Source organism: Balaenoptera ricei, chromosome 2 (genome assembly GCF_028023285.1).
Source record: "Balaenoptera ricei isolate mBalRic1 chromosome 2, mBalRic1.hap2, whole genome shotgun sequence".
In the NCBI taxonomy this organism is placed as follows: Eukaryota; Metazoa; Chordata; class Mammalia; order Artiodactyla; family Balaenopteridae; genus Balaenoptera; species Balaenoptera ricei.
The window spans coordinates 18,783,426-18,809,065 of record NC_082640.1 but is presented as its reverse complement, the minus strand read 5'-3'; the positions used below and the strand labels follow the sequence as shown (position 1 = coordinate 18,809,065).

Sequence of the window (25,640 nt, the reverse complement as noted above, 5' to 3'; positions counted from 1 at the left end):
ACTTGAGTGTAACAACTGGGGAAAAACCCAAATTCAGCGCCTCAAGGACTGGATACTTAAATCTTCCTACACTAGGTACTAAAAACATACTCAGTACATTTCTAACCCCCAAATGAAGAATATTTACTTAATTAAAAACTTCAATCATGTTTTCAACTCCTTTTTTCCATTATGCTACTCTGAATTTAACTTTTCTTTAGAGCCAATAAAATCTGCTAAAAGTTGAAAATTGTATAATTTATTTAACTTATTGTTTAATATACTAAAATATTTCTTCTCCAAGCCTTTTTAAGTCCTCCCTCCCTCCCCTGAAAATCTACCTCCTGTATATTTCAGAAAACTATGAAATCACCATTAAATGGAGTGCTATAGTAACCCACGGGTATTCTAAATGTATTAGATGAATGACATATACCTTGAACCACCACCTGGCTGCCTGGGACAAAGAACTGCTGTGTGCCATCTGCTGACTGTGCTGCGTACTGTACAATTGTAGCACCTGGCGGAGGAGCTCCTGAATTTGTCATTGTTAATGCCTGCAGTCCCTGAACACCATCAGATCCTGGGTTAGAAATCTGGATTGTTCCACCTTGGGCTATAGCAACTTAACAGAAAAAGAAAAGAAAAATTAGAGAATTTCAAGATTCATTTTTAATAATCCCATATAGGAAGAATATACTCTGGATCTATTTATTACCAAAGCTTCTCATTCTCAAGTTACCCTTAATTCTCTATGCTGAATTGGTAAGGGGCTCCTCCTTCATGGGGCAACACTCTGAAAAAGCTCAAAACACTTGAAAATATCTTATATTCAGAACTGTTTGAAATACACAGAACTCATGGAGTTGTCCTCCTCTCTGGCATCCATCCAACTAAATTATTTAAGAGGAAGAGTGGAGATCAGACAGGGAGAAAGTCCAGGTTTTGATTTTCTCCAGTCTTTCATATATTTTTAGTTATAGATAAACAACATTCTTCTAACATTTAAGAAATGGTCAGTTAAATTCCATTGAGCATTATGATTACAATGAATTTATAATTTGTTCAGGTAACTACTCGTCTAATTTATCATCAAAAGAAAGTAGCTTTTAATGAAATATATATATACAGTATATAGCTTTAAAACATATTTATTAAAATATACATTTCTATATATTTATATACTTATTAAAACCTATGTATATTTTTAGACTTGAGGTTTTAAAGCTCAAGTCTACAAAACTGTAACCTTTGCCATTTTGACTATGTCAGGAGAATCCTGAAATATAAAATGTTAAGTTGGAAAGAACCTTAAAAGGTAACTGTATTGAAAGACTTTGTGCTACATTTACCTCTACAAAGTGTCTTGAACTGTAGCTAATGGCAACAAATATGAGGTAGACTTCCTTTAAATACTGAGACTTGCCAGCCATGTTTAAAAATTAACTTATTAACAGAAAGTTTCAAAAGAATAATTGATCAAATGTTATGTTTTTAAATTTCACTCTAATGGACAAATAAGTACTATTTAAAATATCTGAGAGTTCTATATACTTTAACATAAAGATGACAACTCCATGATTTAATTTAAACACTAGAGGTTAAGTGGAACAAGGGCTATTCTTTAAAAAAATCACATATAAACCAGCTAGTTAGACTTTACAATGAAGATTAAAAATGACACATAATCAGAATAATGCGACACCTATAATTCAATGTAAATGCCTTACAGGAATGCTGTAGTAGTGTCTAAAATATAGTCTGAATATTTCTGAGTCATTCCCTAAATTCGTAACGGCATCTAAGCAAAGGTGACAATCTGATTGAATAAAACTATCAGAACTATTGGTAAGATTAACAACCACCACCACAAATCTGCAGGTCTAGGGCCAACACAGAAAGATGGGTTAACATTTTAAAAAGATTTCAACACAGAGGCGCTGTCTGGTTTTAGTTTGTTGGCAGGCTGCTATACGATTGACAGAAACTAAAGAATCAGTTACCAAAATGTCAACAGCGCTGTGGTTGAGAAACTCTGAAGCAACCTCACTTTATTTGTCTGGCTCATCTAGAGCATTATATTCCGTACACATTTTAAAAACAAGATTTCACCATGACTCTCCAAAGATTTCAAGGGTCTCAGGACTCACCCCTTAATAATAAAAGGGTTTGAAAGAAGTCTGAAAAAGAAGAGATATTGTTTCCTTGGATCTTCATGGCTGGACATGAATGAATTTCATGTGTTATCATATATTTGAATGAATATTTCCAGTTGATAGTTTGTTGTCAAAGAAACAGTGCTTTAGAAAGAACAGACATAGGCAGTGTAACCACAATGTTAAGAAGCACAAAGCCTAGCATACAGCAGGCACTCAATAAATATGATGAATGAATGGCTATCATTTCAAGACAGAATATATAAAAACGACTTAAGCCACGTGTGAATCCATAAGAGTTAAATGAGGGCTTCCCTGGTGGCACAGTGGTTGAGAATCTGCCTGCTAATGCAGGGGACACGGGTTCGAGTCCTGGCCTGGGAAGATCCCACATGCCGCGGCGCAACTAGGCCCGTGAGCCACAATTACTGAGCCTGCGTGTCTGGAGCCTGTGCTCCGCAACAAGAGAGGTCGCGATAGTGAACAGGCCCGCGTACCGCGATGAAGAGTGGCCCCCGCTTGCCGCAACTGGAGAAGGCCCTTGCACAGAAACGAAGACCCAACACAGCCAAGAATAAAAATTAAAAAAAAAAAAAAAAGTTAAATGAAGTATGGTTTCAAATTATAATTATAGAACTTAATTTTCCATATTGACAATACAATTATCAAGTTTTTGAACTAGTAAAAATTCTGAGTAGTTTCTTCAAAGGATAAGAACCATGAAATAGGTAGATAAAAATCCTTACTTTCCGGCTTCCCTGGTGGTGCAGCGGTTGAGAATCCGCCTGCCAATGCGGGGGACATGGGTTCGAGCCCTGGTCTGGGAGGATCCCACATGCCGCGGAGCAACTGGGCCCGTGAGCCACAACTACTGAGCCTGCGCGTCTGGAGCCTGTGCTCCACAACAAGAGAGGCCGCGATAGTGAGAGGCCCACGCACCACGATGAAGAGTGGCCCCCGCTCTCCGCAACTAGAGAAAGCCCTCGCACAGAAACGAAGACCCAACACAGCCAAAAATAAATAAATTAATTTAAAAAAAAAATCCTTACTTTCTTCTTTTCATACTTCATTTTTTTCACTTTTTTTTTTCATTGTTTCCCCATAGTTCCAACCAAACTTCTTTGCTCTCATACCGTGCAAAGCTGATATATCAAGAATCTGTTCCTCTTATCATTTTATTTTCTGGTCATCATATAATTAGATGTGGAAAATAAAAGACAAACACACGCACACAGAAGTTGGCTCTAGGGGGAAAATGTTTCTACTGATGAGTCTTGTCTTTTAGCCTAACTTTTTTTATACCAAAGGCACTCTTGATTTTGGCACTATCAAATGACAGTAGACCCTCCCATGTAAAAATGTAGCCTCTCAATTGACAATATTCCCAATGTGTGAAGATTTCCCAGTGCTTCAGGATACGAGAAATAGGCTCTGTGGGTGTGTGTGTGTGTATTCAAAAGATTTGAGGACGAAACTTTTTAGGTTACAAAATATTCAAGGATAGCATAATTTTTTTTAATAAATACACATCAATATAAATTAAATAGCAGGAAAAACTAAAATGAAATTAACTGAATGAGTTTAGTCATGTCTTGTTTTAGCTAATTATTATTATTTTTTAACTTATGGAACTTTTCTAGCAAACATAAAAGGTGAAAGAATTTTGTGTCATTTATTTTCCCTACCCACTCATTCCAAACCTTTTTCTGTGTCTGGAGTATTTTAAAACAAATCTCAGACATCATATCTGGCAAATCATTTTAAAATAAAATCACTGGCCCATATCAAGGCCATTAGCAACCACTGAAAATAAAACAACTTTGTATTTCCTACTAATTTTACCTCGGGGACCTAGGTTTTATTAATGCTTTCTTGGACTGATGCATGCAACTGAGGCATACAAGCTTACACGTACGGTCACTTTGTTGTTTGTAATGAAGAGTCCACACAAGTCTATGAATACTGATTAGGATTCAAGCAGAAGTAAAAGTGGTTTATTATTTTAGAGTATATGCACACTTATTTTCCTCTTTTAAATAATCCTAATAACATTGCAGTTTGATGAAATAATCTAAATTGAATTACAACTGAACAATTAGATTATATAGTCAATTAAATTCTACTTCAATTTCCATTATTAACTGATTCAATCCTGATAGTATGTTATCTGCTCATAGTAGGGATGGGTAGAGGTTGAGCTCTGTTGTCCTAGTTGCTCTGGGACGTACCTAACTTTTTGTCCCGTAATGTCTCAGGTGAGCTATATTCCATAATTAAGTAGGTCGCTCTATACGCACAAACTGAATGTTGAACACACTGACCTTATGTTAAAAAAGTTTCTCTAGAGAGAATGTAATTCGTTAATGAACTAAGTATTTTTCTACTAAGTTAGTTTTAGTGGTTACACAAATGTCTTCATATACATTCTTATATAGTTATGATATTTAGCTTCAAATCAGAATTAACCCAAGTATGGTCTCCCCATCCCCAACTTACCACAGACAATGGTAACCAGGATGCTATCATATCAACTAGTCTAGGCAATAAATTCTTTAAAAATTCCTGGTATAAAAAATTTTGTTTAAAAAAATCTGCTACTTCTACTACTCATTGCCATTGAGCACTTCTCTCCTAGAGCGATTAATATCACTGAAGCAAGGAAAATACTACTTATAGGATGAAAATTCAAGAGTTTTGATAAAAAAAGTTTTTTAATTAAAAAATAATATTTTAAAGTCTTGTATAATCAATAAAGAAGGAAGAAGAGAAAAATAAGGGTGGAAAACTGAAAAAAAAAAAAAAAGAGTTCATGACCAAATGAGGAAGCAGAATTTATTTAAATTAAGATTTTATCTGACCTCTTTTCATGTGATGCTAACATCTTTTTAACCCTAAACCTGTATATATGAGCTAATTCAAACACATAAACATGTAAATGTTTAATTACTTATGATTTAAAATCATCTTTATTCCAAATTGCAATAAAAGGATTCATAAATAAAACTTTATCGGATGAACTTTAAAAAGGAACAGCAGACCTTATTCCAGTGAATTCTTAGATTGAAATTCAAAAAGTGAGCACAAAACAGAAGCTGTGAGTACCTGTGCCTTAAAGCCAAGAAGTGCCTACCTCTTGAATAAAGACTAAAGAATAAATACTAAAGAAGAATAAAGACTAAAACAGCCTCCTGCAATAACAAGAACAGCGACACCAAGGTTAAAGAGCCAGATTTACATCAAGTAGATACTGTCCTAAGTTTGCTTTGAAAGGTACCTTGGGAGCATGTAAGAAAAGTCACTCCTAAGAGCAGTAAATGCAACTGCATTTACTTTAGAATGTGCAAGCCTATCGCGCAAATTCCTCTTACAAAGAAATGGAATCAGTGTTTATTCATTTGAGTCTCCTGAGAATTCTGAATTCTTCAAGCAGTCCACAAAGTTCACAGATACCTTTCTTCATATGGTGGATTTAGGATTGACCCACTTACCTATAGTGTATAAGATGCCAGTAAAGATGAGTTAATAGAGATTCACTCTACCAAGATTCTTAGTAAAATAAAGTAGGAGCAAGCAAAGAGACAGGGATATTTAGGAAAAAATAATTTGAAGTCTTGGGTGACAGTCCTTAATTGGTAAGGGAAGAAGTAGGGTAAAGTAGACGGGGGATTTTAAAAAACCCCAAAAAACCATCTTTAGAGAAAATTTAATGAATTAAGAAACTTCAAACATTTAAATTTCTTTACCTGCAACAGCACATATAGAAGAACCACAACTTCTACTGTTTGTGAATTCACTCCCATTTAATGCATGACTTGAATGTCATGTAGCAAGTAACATTCTTTGCTAATTCTAAGACTATCTGAACCACTATCGTTCAGAAATATTCTCTTGAGACAAAACAGGTTTTCTTTGACCAGAATGACTTAATTGGCATACAGCAAACCTATCACTAAGATCTGTACTTCCAGCAAAGTTTCACAAGCGGAGGTCACTTTCTTGGTGTTGCAATAATGAATCCCTGCCTATTTTAAGTTATTTTCCCTACTCCGGGAAATAGCCTGTTCTAAATTTCACTTCTTATCTTCGTGATTAAAAAAAATAAGTTGAAAAAAAAATAAGTTGAAATAATAAGGTCAACTTCCATCAAATATCTCACTTTCAACTACTAAAAATGTGACTACCTGTATATGAGAAAACCTGAATTTTTATTTTACTTCAACTTTGACTCACAAAGTTGAACACTCCTTTTACAGTTCTTTTGTTTTTAACTCCAACTAACTCACTATAGCAAATTAAAAATAAAAGATCTAAAACAATAATTTTTGAAAAAAAGAAACAAAGTGAAGTTTGGGAGAAAGTCATCCATGGATAAAAGTTGAAGAAAGATTTAAAATAAAAGGCTATAAAAGGGTCTCAAAAATAGTTACATGCAAATACACAGAAAAATCTCCAGAAATTCTAGTAAAATAAACTCTATTCTAAAAACCAAAGGACACCAGTAATTGTTTCTATTTCTAGATATTTAAGAACATTTAATCATTAATTTCTGTTAAGTTATTGCTAGTAAGAAATGGTTGATGAAAATGGATCTTGTATGTATAAATATACATTTAAAGCAAATGCCTTCTAAAGAAAAGTTTAAATGTTAGTATGCACTTTTCAAATGAAAGAATTATCAACATAAACAAGTGTCACTAATTATCATTTTTAACATAGGCAATATCCCTTCTATTGAACCAATAAAATGGCAATTTTTAACCTGTGGACAGCACATGTAGGACAACCACAACTTTTTATTAAAATAACTGCCAGGATCATACTGTATGGGTCCAAATTAAGAAAGCTAAGTAAGAAATTGTCCATGACTTCTGATGTGGCAAATAGAGGAATGTCTAACTTCTAAACATTCGATTTTCTAGTTCTCAACCAGAACTCCTGACTCCACTCCCGCACACCCACATACCCCACACCCAAGGTAGTGACGCTTACATCGAGCTCCCAGCTGCAAGCACGTGCTAAGAGCACAAGAAATAAAGGCTTTGATGCTGGCTGGGGGGAACAGTTTAATGACTGGGAGTGAGACACTGCCACAGCTGCCTTACATTTCTCTGTTTCATGTCAAAAGTAGCAGTCTCTCTTCCCCAACAGGTAAAATCTGTTATCTTCTTTTGTCCTCACATTAACCTCCGAGTTTGGCAATCTAGTATTATTCACACTTCAAAGACTAAAAACCTGAGATTCAAAACTATCTCACTCTGATCCACGTAGTAACCTGCAGGACCAGGTGCCACCTTCCCCACGTCATCTCCAGCTTCAACATCCTCTCCAAATTCTCAGCTAATAATCTAGGCAAATTCACCCACAGCATCCTCACCCATGTCACTTATAAAGAGATCAATTCCTAAGCAGCATCAGGATATGCCAGAGAAATGTTTCAGACGACAGACAGCATCTTAGGTCACCCTCCAAACTTTAAGATGTCTTAGCATTATTTCAGCAGTAATTTCCAACCTTTTCATGACACAAAACAGAAAATGATAATAGGTGTACAGCGCACTGCTCAAGGCCAGAGCTGACCAGCCAGGAGGTTCTAGCAGCTCCAAGCCCTGCCCAGCCACACCAGTTCTAAAACTCCCACCATCTACTCCCAGTGGGCCAGACAAAAAAGGCACAGAAGTCAGCGAAGTAATAAAAGAGAAATGAAGGTGAAAACCTCAAGGTCTAACTTTGACAGACCATGGGGAATTTTCTTCTCCTAATGTCAACTTTGGACATATTCATTCAGCGCCCTGTACAGGGTGTGGACAAATTATATGCCAGTTCTGTCAGGTATCAGCGTAGGAGCTACCCAAAGAACAGGAATCACCAGAGCAGAATTCGTTTAATACTGCAAATCTACCACCATTAAAAGAAAAACTCTAAAAAACTAATGACTAAGGCTTCCCCATAGATTATAGCTTGCTTTAGCATCCAGGTTGTAAGTTAAGACTTGAGATCTTTTGTAGGTATTGTTACTTTTTAAAGGGAAAACAGAAAATACACCTAAAATCTTAACACTGTACTTGGATCAACACAGTAATTAACGTCACACATATTCCTGTACCTAACTAGCTTTTTAAAAAAAAACAACCTTGTTTCTGTCCTTTTTCTCTCTTTTCCTCCCCACTTTTCTTTCTAGCTCTCATTTTAAACTAAAGTATTTTTATAAATAAAACATTCTTGATTTGGGAAAAGACTAGTGCTTTAACTGAAGCAAAAAGCACAGAATTAACAGCCCATTAAAATGCACAAGACTAAATGTGAATGTATCTGTTTATTTACAGCTTTCAGTACTTAAAATTTCAAATAAAATGATCTGTCCAATTGCTTTAGTTTAAAAAAATAAATCATTTTTCCATTCTCTTCTAGAAAAAGCTGCAGCACAAATTAACACAGTAGAGAGTAGTGAAAACAGAATTACATTTAAAACATAGTTTAGAAAACATATGCACCTCTTTTAGATTAGTAAGTATAAAATGTAATTGTTGGTAACAAATGCCAACAAGAATGAAATACAGACATTTATATCTTATTATGTTCACATGCATCATAGAGACAAAAACAGTAAGTTTTAAACTTTTACTAGATATGAATATACACATATAAATAAGAAAAACCCTCCCTTTATTTTTACCCCAAAGTTTTCTTCTATTTTCAGTAAAAAATTTTTTTACTTTTCAAAAGTATATGACAACTGTCAGTACAAATCTCTCACTTCTTTAACATGTACTTTTCACACTATGATACACAGTTTAGGTATCATGATGCGTTTTAAAATGGGTCAGTTTAGTGTCAAAACCCGAGCTGCTTCAACGAAACTAGAGAGACTTAAAGTTAGCAGTACGTCATATGGAATTGCAGCATACATACTGTATTGCCCCGTGCTAGTCTGATATATGCTAGTCGGCAATGCCATGGCAGCGATATTCGGTGACGTTCCTTCTTCCTCGGATTTTTCTTCTTCAATCTTGGGAACACCAGGCACATCAGAGGAAAGTTCATTCAGTATTTTTCTAAAATATAATTTAACAATATAAATAAGTAAGATACATGAATGAGATTTAAAACAGAACAGCTATACTGAGAGAATCTGATGTATAATTATTCTCTTTTTTTGGAAAAAGTATCATTACAGTAGGAAACTTAACTTACCGGTAAGAGGGTCTTCGTGAAAGGATTTCTCTGCGTTTATGAAAATCAATTACTCTTTCTGATTCTGCAGACTCATCTGTCTCTGCAATTGTTGCTACCTATAACACAAGAGTTCCTGAAATGCATCATAAAATCCATGGTATCTCCTTCATTCACAGCACGGTGCTTAAGGGTCTCTCTGTGTGCAGCACCAAGCCGGGCGCTGGGGACAGAACACACTGAGACGCACTAACCACGCTCACAACCTGGCGCAGAGGAAGAGGAAGCGCAGACAACAACACCTAGCTGTAGAACCAGCCTGTGTGCAAAGGATGGCACAGATAACAAATACTGCAGAAATGCAAATGAGTGTCAGGCAGCCTTCAGGAAAGCACTCAGTGTAAGATACACAAGACCTAAGATCCAACCCTGAAAATATCACATAAATCCAGCAGGGGGTGAGCCAGCGAGTGACAGAGGCAGAAAACAATACCACTGCTGACTTAACGCTGGGTCTTCAAATTAGACATTAGATAGGTCTAAAGAAGAAAGAATATTTAAGCAGGTAAACACGTGGGTAACAAGCCTGGTTAAAGTTACAAGAAGTAGGTTGGGTGGGCTTGATGGCAGTAGGTCTTGAAGGTCAAAATAAGGAATTTCTCCTTAAAAGAAAGATCAGAGTTTTAAATGCAGTTTCATTTTTTCAAGTAATAGTATAATAAATAGTAAAGAAAGTCAGGAAACTAAAATAATGAATCTCTCTACAACATGACTGCTCTCAATATATTTAGCCATCTATCATAGGGGCTAGGATAGTTCTGAGTTTGCAAAACTCACTTTACTTAATATTACAATTACATGGGAATTTGATTTGGGCACAATCAAACAAGCTTATTAAAATACCAACAATGCAGGCAGGAATATATACTTCCCAAGGCACACGGATGTACATATATGTTCACCTACACGTATGACCATGCATCTCTGGTCATGAACACCCTACACATAAGCACACTCATCCATGAGGAGAACTTATTAGAGAAACTGTCGCTGCAAATCAGACAACCATATATCATCACCAAATATTTATCACTTTAAAGCGGGCTTCCACACATCTCTCGTACAATCATAACAATTCCCTTATGCAAGGCAGGCTATTATTTTAGAAAGTGAAAACTGAAGTTCATCATTCGACAGGTAGGAATTCTAACACAAGATCCACAGACACCTATCTCTACAAAGATAATCATATCATCCATTTAACAAAATCCAAAAGAGCCTACTGAATATGAGATAATATTTTCTTCCAGTACCAGCAAGGTTAAAACTAAGTAGAAATATTGATATCTGCACCCCAATAAAAGTCATAATACAATAAGGAGAGTGGAAAGACTTTCTTGCTTTATAATTAGGGTCAGAAAGAGTCAGAAAGTCCTGGAATCAAAGTTCATTGCAGGAATGAAAAAAAAAGACAATACTTAGAATCACTCTTACATTTTTGAAAGACACAGGAGAGACACCTGTGCTGAAAAGATAACCAAGCTTTTAACACACGTGGATTTCAAGTGTCATGTTGCAACTCTCATCCTTATTCTGCAACAAACTGGATTCAAATATGCAGGAAAAGGATAAGACTGATTAAGTATAAGAAACTACATTTTCCTCAGAGATATTTTTGTCATCAATTAGGTTCAAATAGTTTCAACATTTAAAGGACAAAAACAGGGCTTCCCTGGTGGCGCAGTGGTTGAGAATCTGCCTGCCAATGCAGGGGACACGGGTTTGAGCCCTGGTCTGGGAAGATCCCACATGCCGCGGAGCAACTGGGGCCGTGAGCCACAACTACTGAGCCTGTGCGTCTGGAGCCTGTGCTCCGCAACGGGAGAGGCCACGACAGTGAGAGGCCCGCGCACCGCGATGAAGAGTGGCCCTCGCTTGCCACAACTAGAGAAAGCCCTCGCACAGAAACGAAGACCCAACTCAGCCAAAAATAAATAAACAAACAAAAAACAAAAAAAACACCTAGTTTCTAAAATAAATAAATAAATAAAATAAAGGACAAAAACAAACTGACCTTAAAAAGGAACAGACATAAATTCAGTAGAAGAGAAAAGTATGCTTTTAAAAATGCATACTTAATAATTTACATCTGTTGATGCAAAGAAATGTTTTAGCTTCGAGAAATGTTAAGAATTTATGACCAACTTTGATGACAATAAACAACAAAACACATCTCTGGATCACAACCACAACACTAACCATATCTAAAAAAAACCAAGGTTTAACCTGATGTATAAACGTAACACCAAGTAACAATAATATCATGTCACACATATTGAATTAACAATAAACCTAAATTTCTACACTCTAATGTGAGTACTGGTGAAAACAGCATCAGTACTACAATATTTACATTACCATGTTTATCAGACATCTCCAAAGAATCCTCAAAATACTTTTAAGCATCTTTGGAGAGCACTGCTAAACAAATCTAAGTTTGAGCAGAGAGCAACAACTTAAAGGAGAATGACTCAATCTGTAAATTAAGAGCTAACAAAACTACAACTCGAATCAAATCCATGTATCTAGCAGGGCACAATGCACTTCACACATAAAAAGGAAATTTGTCTAAATGTTTAATAACAAGAGTTGAGCATCAAAGCTACACAAAGAAAATGAGGATAAATCAATTAGTTAAAGAAAAAAAAAAAAGCTCAAGAAAGTCCAAGACAAATCATCTGGGAAGGAAGCTAACCTGAATAGCTTGTATTTGTGGTGACTGAATAACCGATGGCTGTGGTGTCTGAAATACTCCCTGGACATGTACAGTTTGGCCTGAAGGTAACTGTACTAGAGTTACAGCTGGGGAGCCTCTTCCGGTGCCTGACCCAGCTACAGAAACCTGCAAAAATGATCATCATTGAAGATTAAGGCTGGACCTTTTCTTAGTTCTTTACGTTTTTCTTAAAGAAATACCATTCACTATCATGACTGGCCTATTTTTCCTGCTTCTAAGAAACGACAAGCAAGCCAGGGTACTTACCATTAGGAGATGGTTACCATCCTGGAACAGTCATTATCTGATGTGACAGATACTAAAGAACCCATGCTCCTCACTTTCGGTTCCCATGCTTTGGTGGCTAAGAATGTTCCAAGCACAAAGTTCTAAAGCAGTTAAACTACCTCACTACGACCTCATGACTACTAACAGTGAAGCCTTATTTAGGCCAGAGTATAAACCACCCTCCCTAACTTCTTAAGAGTAATCGGAGACAGAACTTAAAGATGGTAAATTATTTTTTAATAAATGAAACTTCTGACATATGACATTATAGTATTACTCCAGACACAAGCTAATGCCTTGTCTCTATACTGATGAAAACTGCAGTTACTTTTATGCCCTAACAGTCACAAAAAGGGCACAGGCCAAAGAAATTCCAGGACCTCTCATGCCCCTCGCATCTCCGAACCAGAGAAAGCTCATGCCTTGGAGCCTATGTGGCCCTGGCACACTTCCTTCCCCCCAACTGGAGCATCCAGAGGGGCCAGAACCATCACTTGGCTTGCACAGACAGGAGAGAACAGCCATTTACCAGCTACCTTGGGTGCTTCTGACAAAGATCCCTACCAGTAAAACACAATAAAACCTTCACTTCTCTGGACTCAAAACCTGCCAAATTTTTAATTAGTACACAACTGTCCTAAAGGCCAGTGTAATCTTACAAACTTTGCCTCATTTGACTAAGTTTCATTACTCATTATGACTTAACTCAGAACACCGAAGACTTTGGACATGAAAGAAGCTACTAGTTTCTATCATGAGTGGTGGCAGACCACAGAATCTAAAACAAATTTTGAAGAAAGCTTCCATTGGACCTCACTTTAAGGAAAACCAATCATTTCCAATCTACTTACTCTAATACTTTAAAAAGAATTATTAAAAACTGGGTTTATAACAAATAATTAGATTTATTTAAAACATCATTCTCTTGGAAGGCAAACTTCTTCGGCAATCAAAAAGTAAAAACTCTTCTATCCACGCAAGAGAACCTACGCGGAGAGCATTGCACTAGGTGCCCTAGGGTGGAAAGCAGAATTGCTAAAGCCAACACCTAAGAAACAACAGCACACAAACAGTACAGAACTAATTGCTCCATTGTCCAGGTCATGAAAACCACAGGAGCACAGAACAGAAAGATCAGTATGGGCCTGAACAACAAGTGGAGGCCTTGTGTACAAGCTGCCGATTGAGCTGGGCCTTGCTGTGGCCTGGGTAACAGCTGGACAGAAAAGTGAGAAACCGGGCTGGAGACACCCAACATGTAGCCCACGGGGCAAATTCAGCCCACCTGCTCCTGGAGTTTTATTGCCTACTTTAGATTTTAGGGGAAAGAAAAAGGGCATTCCATAATGGAGCCAGCAGATTTAACAACCAGAAGTTTAAAAACCACTAGATTTACTTTACAAATGTTCCCTGCATGAATTATAAAAAAGGATCCATCTCTTTGTGAACCAATTGCCAAAAGGTATTCCTTTGCCAAATGACTAATTCTCAAACTTTTTAGTCTCAGGACACCTTTCCACTCTTAAAAATTATTGATGACCTCAAATAACTTTTGTTTATGTGATTTATATCCAGCAGGATGCTGTAAATGCACAACCAGCTCTTGGGAAGGGAGAATGCTATGGGTAACTTTTGCAGATTTCTGTAATTTAAATACTCCTACTATGGCAGATTTCAAGCTACCAACGGGTGACACTGAACACAAAGCTGGAAAAAGATGTACACCATCGGCTCTCACAAGCCAGCTCAGCCCACTGTTGGTTATATGTACTGATATTTACCACATTAGAAATTAAAACTGAGAAATATTTAAAATACTTAGTAATTCACTTAAAAATAACAATAATGCCATTACATGCTAACATAAATAACAGTTTATGAAGACTACTTTCAAGACAAAATAATTAATGACAAGAGTGTCAATGTTTTACATTTTTACAAATTCTTTTAATGTCTGGTTTAACTTAAAACAGCTGGATTTTCATACCTATTTCTGCACTGAATCTGTTGCAATATGTTATTTTAATTGGTATGTGAATAAAATATGCCTCTTACACATGTATGATTAGAAAAGGAGGAGTATTTCAATGGCTTTTTCAGAGAAATGTGGGTATTCTTCTTTGATACTACACCAAAACTCAGCAAGTGGCTGTTTCTTAAAGGTTAGTGGCCATGTGGAATCTGAAAACTTAGTTACGTTAAAATCCATTCATCTATCTTATACTTAGACATTGATCTATCTTTTATACTCTTTAGCCAGGCATGATTTTGTAATGTTATGCGGTAGTTATTTGGAAAATACTGGCTCACTGAGTTAAGTAGATCTCCCAAATGCTGACACATTTCATGATACACTATCAGAAAATCACATTCATTAAAATCAACATCAACTTCATCAGAAAACCATAAATACTGGGAAGCTATCAAGCTCAAAATGGCAGATGGAGATTTTCCAAAATTCAAAACTGCTGCTTAAAAGCCTGAATTTTATCATTGGCAATAAATACTGTTAATTGTTTTCCTTGACGTGACAAGCTTACTTCATTTTTTTTTGAATTTTTGAATTTCATTTTATTTATTTTTTTATACAGCAGGTTCTTATTAGTCATCAATTTTATACACATCCCTGTATACATGTCAATCCCAATCTTCCAGTTCATCCCACCACCACCCCCACACCCCGCCACTTTCCCCCCTTGGTGTCCATACGTTTGTTCTCTACATCTGTGTCTCTATTTCTGCCCTGCAAACCGGTTCATCTGTACCATGTTTCTAGGTTCCACATATATGCGTTAATATACGATATTTGTTTTTCTCTTTCTGACTTACTTCACTCTGTATGACAGTCTCTAGATTCATCCACTCATTTTCTCTTGAGAAAATGTTTTTCAAATACTCAAGTTTGAACAGTCATAGTTTGGCTATTTGCCATTATTTCAAGAAAAATGATGTCCTGTTTGGGGGGGTGGGGGAATGCAGCTAGTTCTTCTTGCCTCTCATTCAATAACTCAAGTGTTTTTTTCTCAAGATCACCATTGGTCTTCAGTACGCGGCAGAAATGCTTTCAGTGAATGTCCCACTTCCACAGCACAGAATATTAAAACAACATGTACTCGAGGGTCAAGATTTAATACAATTGGTAATGTTTGCTGATTCATCAGGGACAGTCTTAAGTGAAACTGACATTTTAAAAAAAAACTGCAAGTTAATGTAGTGAAGACCACAATGACTACTAACACAGTTTGGCACCACTGCCACTGACTTGATCGTGCTAAGGTGCCAACAGTTTTACCCCCCAACTGTTTTTGCACCATCAGGGAAAATGCCAATACAGAGAAAAAAAGAAAATAAATCTTAGTATTACTGTGAAAATAGGTTTGTCATCCCAAACCTCCAGGCATGATTGTGTAACACCATGTGGGAGTTATTTGGAAAATACTGCGTCCTTGGAGTCTCCTCCAGGCTTCCCTGTACCACATTTTGAAAACTACTGCTCTATCCTCTATCCTACGCAGCCCCTAGGTAGGCACTGCTCACAGCTCAGAGCGCAGAGTGCTGAAGCAGGCGGCAATTTCAGCTCCACCACAGCAGCACAGCCAAAACCACCATATATAGTAACCCTGATAGAGCATTCGTATCGCAGAGATTGAGCAAAACAGAATATACATTATACCCAAGAGTACTACTAGTATTCTTACAGACTGGACCTGTGGCTTGAGATGGCAGATAGTGCCACATTCACTTTCATGGGGAAATGACCAGCTTCAAAGAAATTAGATATTTTGAAGAATTGAAGAACAACTCAAGAAAGATTCATGGGGTTTTGGTAAGTATAAATCATGCTTTAAGTTGTTCTAATTGTCTTACAAGTGTAATTTTCATGACTTCAAATTATTAAACAATGCTCTATCAAAAAGGCTTAGTGAGAAGAAAACCTGCTGTAGAAAGGGAGCTGTACCCACTAGTACAAAACTGTATTCCTAGAATTCTGGAGATGAGTTATACAAATCTGTAACTACAGTGAAAACTCTTACATCTGAACTCTGGGTAGTACAAAAAGCTCACGAGACAACTCTTTAGTTAAACTGTTGAAATAGAGGCTGAGAAGCAGCACAAGTGACATACCCTGGAGTCACAATTCCAATGTATCCTTAAAAAACATCAACAACACTCTTAGATCTAGAGAACCTGTCAGGCATTCTACATTCTTACTGGTTTTGCCAAAACTGATCTGTGACTAGCATTAAGCTTATAACTAACTGTACTGGTAGAGTTAACAGGATAAACATCATCATTCATAGGAAAAAAATTCATGTGGCTCCCTACCTTTAACATCTTACCATTAGTATTATTCTATTGATCACATGAGCCACAAGTAAATACAGGGCGCCCCTGAAGTAGGATGTGGTCCACAGATGGCACAGAAGGAACTCAGGCAATGATTCAAGAACATGCATGGTGGCCCCACAGCCAAAAATGGGTGAGTAAAGAAGCATCTTTCTGTTTTTGCGCAAGGTGGCAGATTCAGTTTTAGGCAGGCTAGGGTGAGAGCAATGGGAGGAAACCAGGTGGAAACGTTTAGTAGGCAAGGAGAATTATGGGACTGATGCTTGGGTTAGAGCTCAGGAAATAAAGATGTGAGATACACTGACAAAAAGCAACCTATAAAGACTACTATACTTACTTTATTCACAATGTGCAAATAGAATTCTAAAGAAGCTCTGGAAAGAGAAGGGAATTAAGTCTCTCCTAAAGGACACTACTGATAGAGACACAAATTTTAGTTCACTTGAACTAAAATATGCATACTTCACCTAGAAACAGATCTTTCTTATAAACATCATATATTCATTCCAAAACTTTTTAAGAAGTAAATCTCACAGAAACAAGTCATACTTATGAATTAACTCATTCTTTTGTTCACTTAACAAATGTTTATTGGAAGCCTGCCTTGTGGACCAGTCTAGACAGCAGGGATATAGCAGTGAACATGAAAAGTCTGCTCTCCTCAATCAGGAGACAGAAAGCAGATGAAGAGACAAAAACATAATTTGGGGTGGTGCTAAATTCTCAAAAGAGAAACAAAGAAGGGTAACTGAGGAGGCGGCGGGAGGGTGGAAGGAAGCTACTTAAGGTATACCTACTGAATAAAGAAAAGTGGGAAAGGAAGCCATGGGAAGATCTATCTATATTCATCACATTCCAACAACCAAGCAGGCAACTGCTCAAAAAACAAGCACATAAAATGGATGTATTTTATATTTCATAATTTTTATACCTCTTTTTATGAGGCTCTAAAAGTGTGTATAATGAACTCATAGTAGACATAGTTTACCTTTTCTTCCTGATCCCCTGAACAATAATCCTCTTCTATAGGATGCCTGAAACATAGATTATGCTGATGCCACCACATCCACCAAAAACCCCACTATAGACAGTGGTTAATCTGAAGAAATAAATTAAGATGATGCAATTGACAGCCTTACTTGGCTTTGCAATTTAAAAAACCCTAATAACAACACATAACTGGGAAAACCTCACAATGTTGTAACACAGCATTTGATTAGCACCTAGTGGACTTGCTCCAATCTGTAGCTAGTTTCCCTTATGATGGGGTTTATGATGTCACAGTGCAGCTGCAAATGTCACAGAGCCACTGAACCTGCATTTAAGACAGTTAATAAAGGGTGAAAAAATGTGAATTCACGGTATAGCAGACTTCGCTATCAACTCTGCTGCCTGAAAAGTCAGATCTATATATTACCTATTTTAATTCCAAGGACTACAATGAAAAGCCAATTAACACTCTACGTGAGAAGCTGGAAAACTATACTGATTTCTGTGTATTAAGACAGGATTCTCAAGAGTCTGTTTCTTCTATGGAAAAAAAAAGTGTTTAAAGAATATTTCAAATATTTTAAGGCTGAAAACAGGAAAATAATATTACAAATGTGAACACTTTAATAAAGACGCAAAATATTTCACTTCATTTTTTTAAAAAGTTGTATTTACTTGTGCTAAATGAAGATAAACACAAAAGGAAAAATGTAGAATTGGTATCATTTTAGTGTCTTTAGTGTTTTTCTTTCCCATATTGAGGTTCTTTTTTTTTTTTTTTAAACAGTGTGGCTAACAAATTGCCAAAATCAATGGAGTTAAATTTTGCCTTGTGAATATCAACTGCAAACACTGATAACAGAGTTGGCCATGTAAGACTGATATTTTTATATCTACTATGTTAAAATTGTTAGAACTATAATATGATCCTTGAATCCTTTGTGTGTAAGGCATGAAGAAATACTATCTGAAATCTATAATCTGAATTTAAAAAGGGAGAAGTGGATTCTGTTTCTGGTACTGTAATTATAAATGGCCAAATATTACGTCTCTTTAAAAAAATTCCCCTCTTGAAAGCAAAGCAAATGTTGGAATCAAGTCATTCTTAATTATATAGTCTGATAATACTTCCAATAAGCAGTGGTGATCACTGTGATGATCAGTGATGACAAAATCAGGGGTTCTTATGCTTTGAAAAACAATCCCTAGTGAAATTTTTCCCTAGCTAATCCTTATAATTTCCTATTTATAGTACTTGGAGCATCGTTTTACATTCTAACCAATACTAGATGTTTTACTTATATTTATAAAGACTATGAACACGAACATGATCTTTATAGAAGTCAAAAATCCTTTAGCTCTAGATGTTTAAAAATCAATCTTATATCTTGGTTTCAGTAAGACTGAAACTAAAACTGATCATAATTTTCTAGCCAATTGCATTACAAAGTAGTAAATGTACATAGTGAAGTAAGTTGCAGTGAGCCAAAAATCCTGAGCCAAAAATGGCATTTACCCAGCAGATGTCTTACAAGGGCAAACATTGGACTCTTAACAATGATACACATCATTTCTAGTAATGAATAGGAAATGCACGTGCCAAAAGCCAGAAGCTACAGAATGAATGCCTAAAACCACTTATTATCCAAACTACATATTAATCTATTTCTGACCAAAATCAACTCAGGAATGTCTATGCAGGAAACTGCAATTCACTTGAATTATTCTACCTTAATTCTTCTACCAATCACTTGGTATAAGTCCTAAAGAGTACTGACTAAGCAAAAGCAACCTTAAAAAATAGTAATAATAAACAAAATGTGGTATATACATACAAAGGACGAAGGAATTCCTATCGCATACTGACTATATAGCTGAACCTTCAGGACATTATGCTAAGTGAAATAAGCCAGTCACAAAAAGACAAATATTGATGATTCCACCTATATGAGGTATCTAAAAGTAGTCAAATTCATAGAAACCGAAAAGTAGAATGGTGGTTACCAGGGGCTGAGGGGAGGAGTAAAAAGGGAGATGCTATTTAATGGGTATAGGCTTTTAGATTTGCAAGATGAAAAAGTTCTAGAGATCTGTTTCACAACAATGTGAATATACCTAACACTACTGAACTGTACACCTGAACTTAAGACCGCAGATTTTATGTATTTTTTTTCCACACACAAAAAATAGCAATAACTATTGCCCCACATTTGGTGGATATGATAATTAACTGTCTTATTGCCAGGAAGATATTCAATAAATTGATATTACCAAAGGCAATGAGACTGACTTCCCCATCAGTTTATGAGACATAATTCTAAAGCTCTGGGTGTTCCCGTACTCTTGGCCCCAGAATTACTGCTCAAGACATAGACTAGCTATTGGTGCCAGGATTTATATGGACCAGTTATTAATACATCAAAATGGATAAAATTTAACTTTTCTATGCTCTTCATATATCCAAGGTCAGAAGCTGAGTTGGGATCTAAACATGATACTATCTTATCTGCCGCTAAATAATGAAGGAGTAACAGTATACAGTATATATGTATATATACAATAGTTACTGCATACTACCGTGCATATATATATATAGTATTATATATACAGTAGCTAGATGTAGCATATATTTATGATTACTCTTTGCAAACTATGCATTTTCCCAGGTAATGCTCTCTGAAATGGTCTGGTTCAACACTGAGTACCTATGTATTACAAGTAATAGAAATGCTTAATGAAATCTAAAGCCAGGTGCCTGGGTTCTGCCTTTTATTAACTGTGTGACCTATGACAAGTTATTCACCCTCTCTGTACCTTAGTTTCCTCAACTGCAAAAGAGAATGAAAAAAAACAGTACCTTTCTACAGAGCTGTTGTGAGAGCTGAACTATATGTGTAAAGCATGGAACAGCGTCTGGCACATACTGAATATTCAATAAACGCTCACTCTTGTTATTTTTATTATTGTTACACTTCATTTAAATAATTTGGTCAAAAATGTAGAGCTTAATTTATATGTATTGATATTAATCCTTTGATTTGGAAAGATTAAAATATTTTTAAAAGTATTCCTCAAAATTAAGGTGGGGAAAGAAGAATCAAGCATATGCATAAAAGTAGAAGTCAAAATCTGAATCAGTGACAAAACACGGCCAGACCAAACTGCATCCTTAAGTTTTTTCAGTTTTAGTCCAAAGGTCAGAGTTTATAAATAGAAAAGTCTAAAAATTTAGCTCCTAAAAAAACAGTATAATGGGGCTTCCCTGGTGGCGCAGTGGTTGAGAATCTGCCTGCCAATGCAGGGGACACGGGTTCGAGCCCTGGTCTGGGAGGATCCCACATGCCGCGGAGCAACTGGGCCCGTGAGCCACAACTACTGAGCCTGCGCGTCTGGAGCCTGTGCTCCGCAACAAGAGAGGCCGCGATGGTGAGAGGCCCGCGCACCGCGATGAAGAGTGGTCCCCACCTGCCGCAACTAGAGAGAGCCCTCGCACAGAAACGAAGACTCAACACAGTCATAAATAAATAAATAAATAAATAAAAGAACGTGAATTTCTTTAAAAAAAAAAAAACAAAAAACAGTATAATGACACTTGGTCTTACCATGAAATCGAAAATCTAGTAATAAATTTTAGTTTAGACTTTCAGAGCCAAAATATTGTGAAGGAATGCTTGCAACGTTTTAAAATTTCTAAAATAAATTCAAAGTACAAAAATTTAGTATAAATAAAATTTGGTATAAATAAAATATACCAATTTAAATACATTCATGACATTATATCAGAACTTTGCTTATAAAACAACTACATATCAACTTTTCTTCTCTATACCCACTGGAGGCCTATTTAACCATAAATAGATTTATATTACTTTAGAATGAATTTTTGATACAATATATTTTTATAAATTTATTTACTTTTGGCTGAGTTGGGTCTTCGCTGCTGTGCGCGGGCTTTCTCTAGTTGTGGTGAGTGGGGGGCTACTCTTTGTTGTGGTGCGTGGGCGACTCACTGCGGTGGCTTTTCTTATTGTGGGGCACGGGCTCTAGGCGCAAGGGCTTCAGTTGTTGTGGCACGCGGGCTCTAGAGCACAGGCTCAGTAGCTGTGGCGTACGGGCTTAGTTGCTCCACGGCATGTGGGATCTTCCCGGACCAGGGCTCAAACCCGTGTCCCCTGCATTGGCAGGCGGATTCTTAACCGCTGTGCCACCAGGGAAGTCCTGATACGATATATTTTTAAACTAGCATAAGCCACTTCATCTCAAAGCCTGGCCACTACTATTCTAACCATCTGAGGTTACTATAATGAATAAAGCAAAACGTTTATTGCATGTGGACTTTGTGTCAAGCACGGTATTTGGGCTTCACATAAGTCATCTCATTTAATGGTCAACTGATGAAATTAGCATTTCAATTATTTTAGGTAAAGAATCAAAGAATTCAGTCTAATAAGTATTTACTTAAAACTATGTATAAAAATTAAGAAAATAATTTTGTGTCTTTAGTCTTAATCTACTCCACTCCATTACTTTTAAGTAAACAAACTACTACTACACTTAATTCAAACTGTCTGTACAGGTATAAGTTAGGGCTCTTTTTCCTTATACCAAGTACAAAGCAGTAAACAAGCCCTTACAAAAGGTAAAACTAGAAAGTTCTGAGGACCTGGGAGACCAACTTACACTGGCAGTACCTATCATGGTATATCAACATATCTGATATCAAATAAATACCCAATATTTTTTAAAAGGTATTTAAAAAGAGGTCTATTGCTGTATAAACATACCTACTGAAAGGCAAATGTCTTTCCTGAACTATTTCTGCTTGCACCATTGTCATCTAATATTGTCTCTACTTAGTATTTTCAACCCCATAACCAGGCTTTTCTCTTCCATGCCTTTTTGGAGAATGACATGTTATATCTCTGATAGGGCTCAGAAAACTCACATTTCTGAAGATCACTATTAAGATGTTGTCATCACTATCAATGAAGTGAAAATTTCCCAAAGCCTCTGTGTTTTCCAAATGTAATTCCTTTAATAGTTTGGGGTTTACAAAGGTTGTAGTAGCAAAAAATTGAAATAAGGCAAAGTAAATAATCTCTGAATCTTATTCAAAGAAGGAATTATAAAAATTAATGCTCCATTTTTAAAATTTCAATGTCTAGTCTATTATTTTTGGTTTTGTTCTTTTTATTGCGGTAAAAAATACATAATATAAAATTTACCATCTTAACCATTTTTAAGTGTACCGTTCAGTAGTAAGTATACTCACACTGTTGTGAAACAGATCTCCAGAACATTTTCATCCTGCAAATCTAAAACTATACCCCTTAAACAACAGTCCCCTTGTATTTTCTCCCCCCAACCTACTCTTTAAATAGAAAAAAGTCAGAGAAAAGGATAAAGAGAATAACTGTTTATTCTCAGTTATTTTTCCATTACCACTAGTGACAAACTACCTGTTACTAAAACTAAGAAGGAAGACTTGAACATCAAACAAAAAGTACCCAAATCTCATAGAAAATCATTACAAATGACAGAAAATCTCTAACAGTCTTTCAAACACTAAAACAGATTTGTATGCATTTTTTTTTCTGATTATAAGGTGTATAAAAACAAAACCTTTTTCTGAAATTTGACTTTGACTGCTTTATACCTACTGAAATTATCTTTGAAACACTGATTTTCATTCAAAGAAAAGTATCATTTAACACACTGGCATGAAAGCACAGAGTATATTCTAAAGCCAAAAGCCAACCTTTAAAGAAATCTATTAGCTATTATACACAAAGTTATCAAAATATGAGTACAGATTATATAACAAATTCTTATTCAAAATGAATAAAATGGTGACTAATATTAACAGTTCACAAATTATTTTTACTTATATCCCTTCAACCTTGAATTACCTTCAAGAATGAGTTACATTTCAAAGCAGTACATTTTCTTGAATTAGCTGACTAAGCAACAACAAAAATTTAGCATTTACTGAAAAAAATTCACTGTTCTATTTTTTTCCTCCTAACTTTTGTTAATTTTTAGAGCTAATTCTAAGTGAATACAAATATTATGTTCAAAAAATTTAAATTAGGGCAATTAAAAATAACCAGGGGAAGGAATACATAAAATTAAGGAGCAACAGAAAGTCAACAATAAAATGAAAATTTTTATTTCAAAATCTTAAGAGGAACATTTTCTCTTTCAGTAAGAGCCCCTCAAGTCAGGGAATCAGCATATTGAGGTTTAAAAAACAAGATTCAATTAAACACTGAGCTTGGACTTCCCTGGTGGCGCAGTGGTTAAGAATCTGCCTGCCAATGCGGGGGACACGGGTTCAATCCCTGGTCTGGGGAGATCCCACATGCCGCGGAGCAACTAAGCCCATGTGCCACAACTGCTAGGCCTGTGCTCTAGAGCCCACAAGCCGCAGCCACTGAGGCCGCGTGCCGCAACTACTGAAGCCCACGTGCCTAGAGCCCGTGCTCCACAACAGAAGCCACCGCAGTGAGAAGCCAGAGCACCGCAACGAAGAGCAGCCCCCGCGCACCGCAACTAGAGAAAGCCTGCGCGCAGCAATGAAGGTCCAATGCAGCCAAAAAAGAACCAAGACAAAACACTGAGCTTGAACTAGATGTGCTCAGCCGACAGTAAATATACCAAATCAACCTAACATGATACAGACCAACTTTAATATACAAATATGATGTTGCTAACCAATTATCAACAGCAAATGTTGCTTGTATGTTGCTTGTTTTGTTTTGTTTTCTGATAGCCACCCATATTCTTCCTGGTCCTACTTAGGACCAAGAAGATGGATTTTTGGCACAGCTGGCCAAAACAATGAGAAACGCCATTCCAATTTTCCACCAGCTTGAAAGAGAAAACACACAAGTCACACGCTGAAACCCGGCCCTTGTTAAGTCATTCCTACTCCAACCCCTCACTGCACGCCGGGCCTGCTTTCTCCTAAGATGCTTCTTTACGTACTGTTTGCATTTACAGCACAGAGGATAAGAAAGGAGGTTAGCAGAGTATAATCTCTGAACAACATTCCCTAGTGCTTCCTCTGTTCCAGAGTCTCCTTGTTTCCAAAAATACAGAGGTCCTCGGAAAGGTTAAATTTTATATTAGAACTAACTCTCTCGAGGCACTACGCTGACCCTGACGATCTCGAGTCTCCTTCCAGCTCTATGACCCCTGTGACTCTGCTCCCTTCACCTTTCCTTCTTATCTTTGCTGAAACTTTGAGAATTGGCCATTTACAAAGTAGGGTTATTTAGCTTTCCGACTTGAGGTGTCATACTCAGGCCACAGGCTGCACCAGCAGCTATAAGGCACGAAGCTCCAGATAGCACATCCTCTCCTGAGGCTCCATCTGGATTACCACGCTCACCCTGAGTTTCATGGCAGCATTATCAATTCCCAAGAGATGTGGAACAAGAAAAGTTCAAGGTGCTACCACTGTTGCCTTCAGAGTAGATTACACATTTGTGAGATGAATGGGGAAATGTGAGTATGCAGTGCATATTATACCAAGGAATTATGCTCGATTTTATTAGGTATGATCATGACATTTGGTTATATAGAAAAATGTCCATAACCTCTTAAGAGCTGCATACCCAGAAGAAAGTAGGAATGACATGACGTGATGTCTGAGATCTGTAGAGCTGCTTAAAATTCTTCGACAAAAAGAATAAAAAGAAGATAAATGAAGCAAGTGCTACCAAATCTTAATAATTTTTAAGTTTCTACATATATATGCGGGAGTATTATTCTACTCTTGTATACGTTTGAAATCTTTCACCACAAAAGAAATGCTAACTTCCCATTACCCATTTAAGGATTATATTATTTCCAAAGGCTGTAAGTATGACTTTAAAAACTACCTGTGTATACAGTAATTTTGCTTTTCACCATTTTGGTTTTGGGAAAGG

At 36.5% G+C, this 25,640-nt stretch overlaps 1 protein-coding gene across 17 annotated transcripts in view; it reads right to left on the bottom strand.

Annotated features, from left to right (window-relative positions):
• The window catches only part of CREM (cAMP responsive element modulator), a 66,767-nt gene that overhangs the window by 19,658 nt on the left and 21,469 nt on the right, over window positions 1–25,640 (bottom strand). For 7 of the 17 annotated variants that reach the window (XM_059911699.1, XM_059911712.1, XM_059911702.1 and 4 more), the window contains 3 exons: window positions 12,061–12,207; window positions 9,327–9,424; window positions 9,045–9,187 (listed from right to left, as the gene is read on the bottom strand). In XM_059911699.1, coding sequence (XP_059767682.1) covers window positions 9,045–9,187; window positions 9,327–9,424; window positions 12,061–12,207 — 388 coding nt within the window. Of the gene's footprint in view, window positions 1–415; window positions 605–9,044; window positions 9,188–9,326; window positions 9,425–12,060; window positions 12,208–25,640 lie in introns of all 17 variants that reach the window. The other 10 variants (XM_059911731.1, XM_059911745.1, XM_059911738.1 and 7 more) reach the window with 3 other exon arrangements.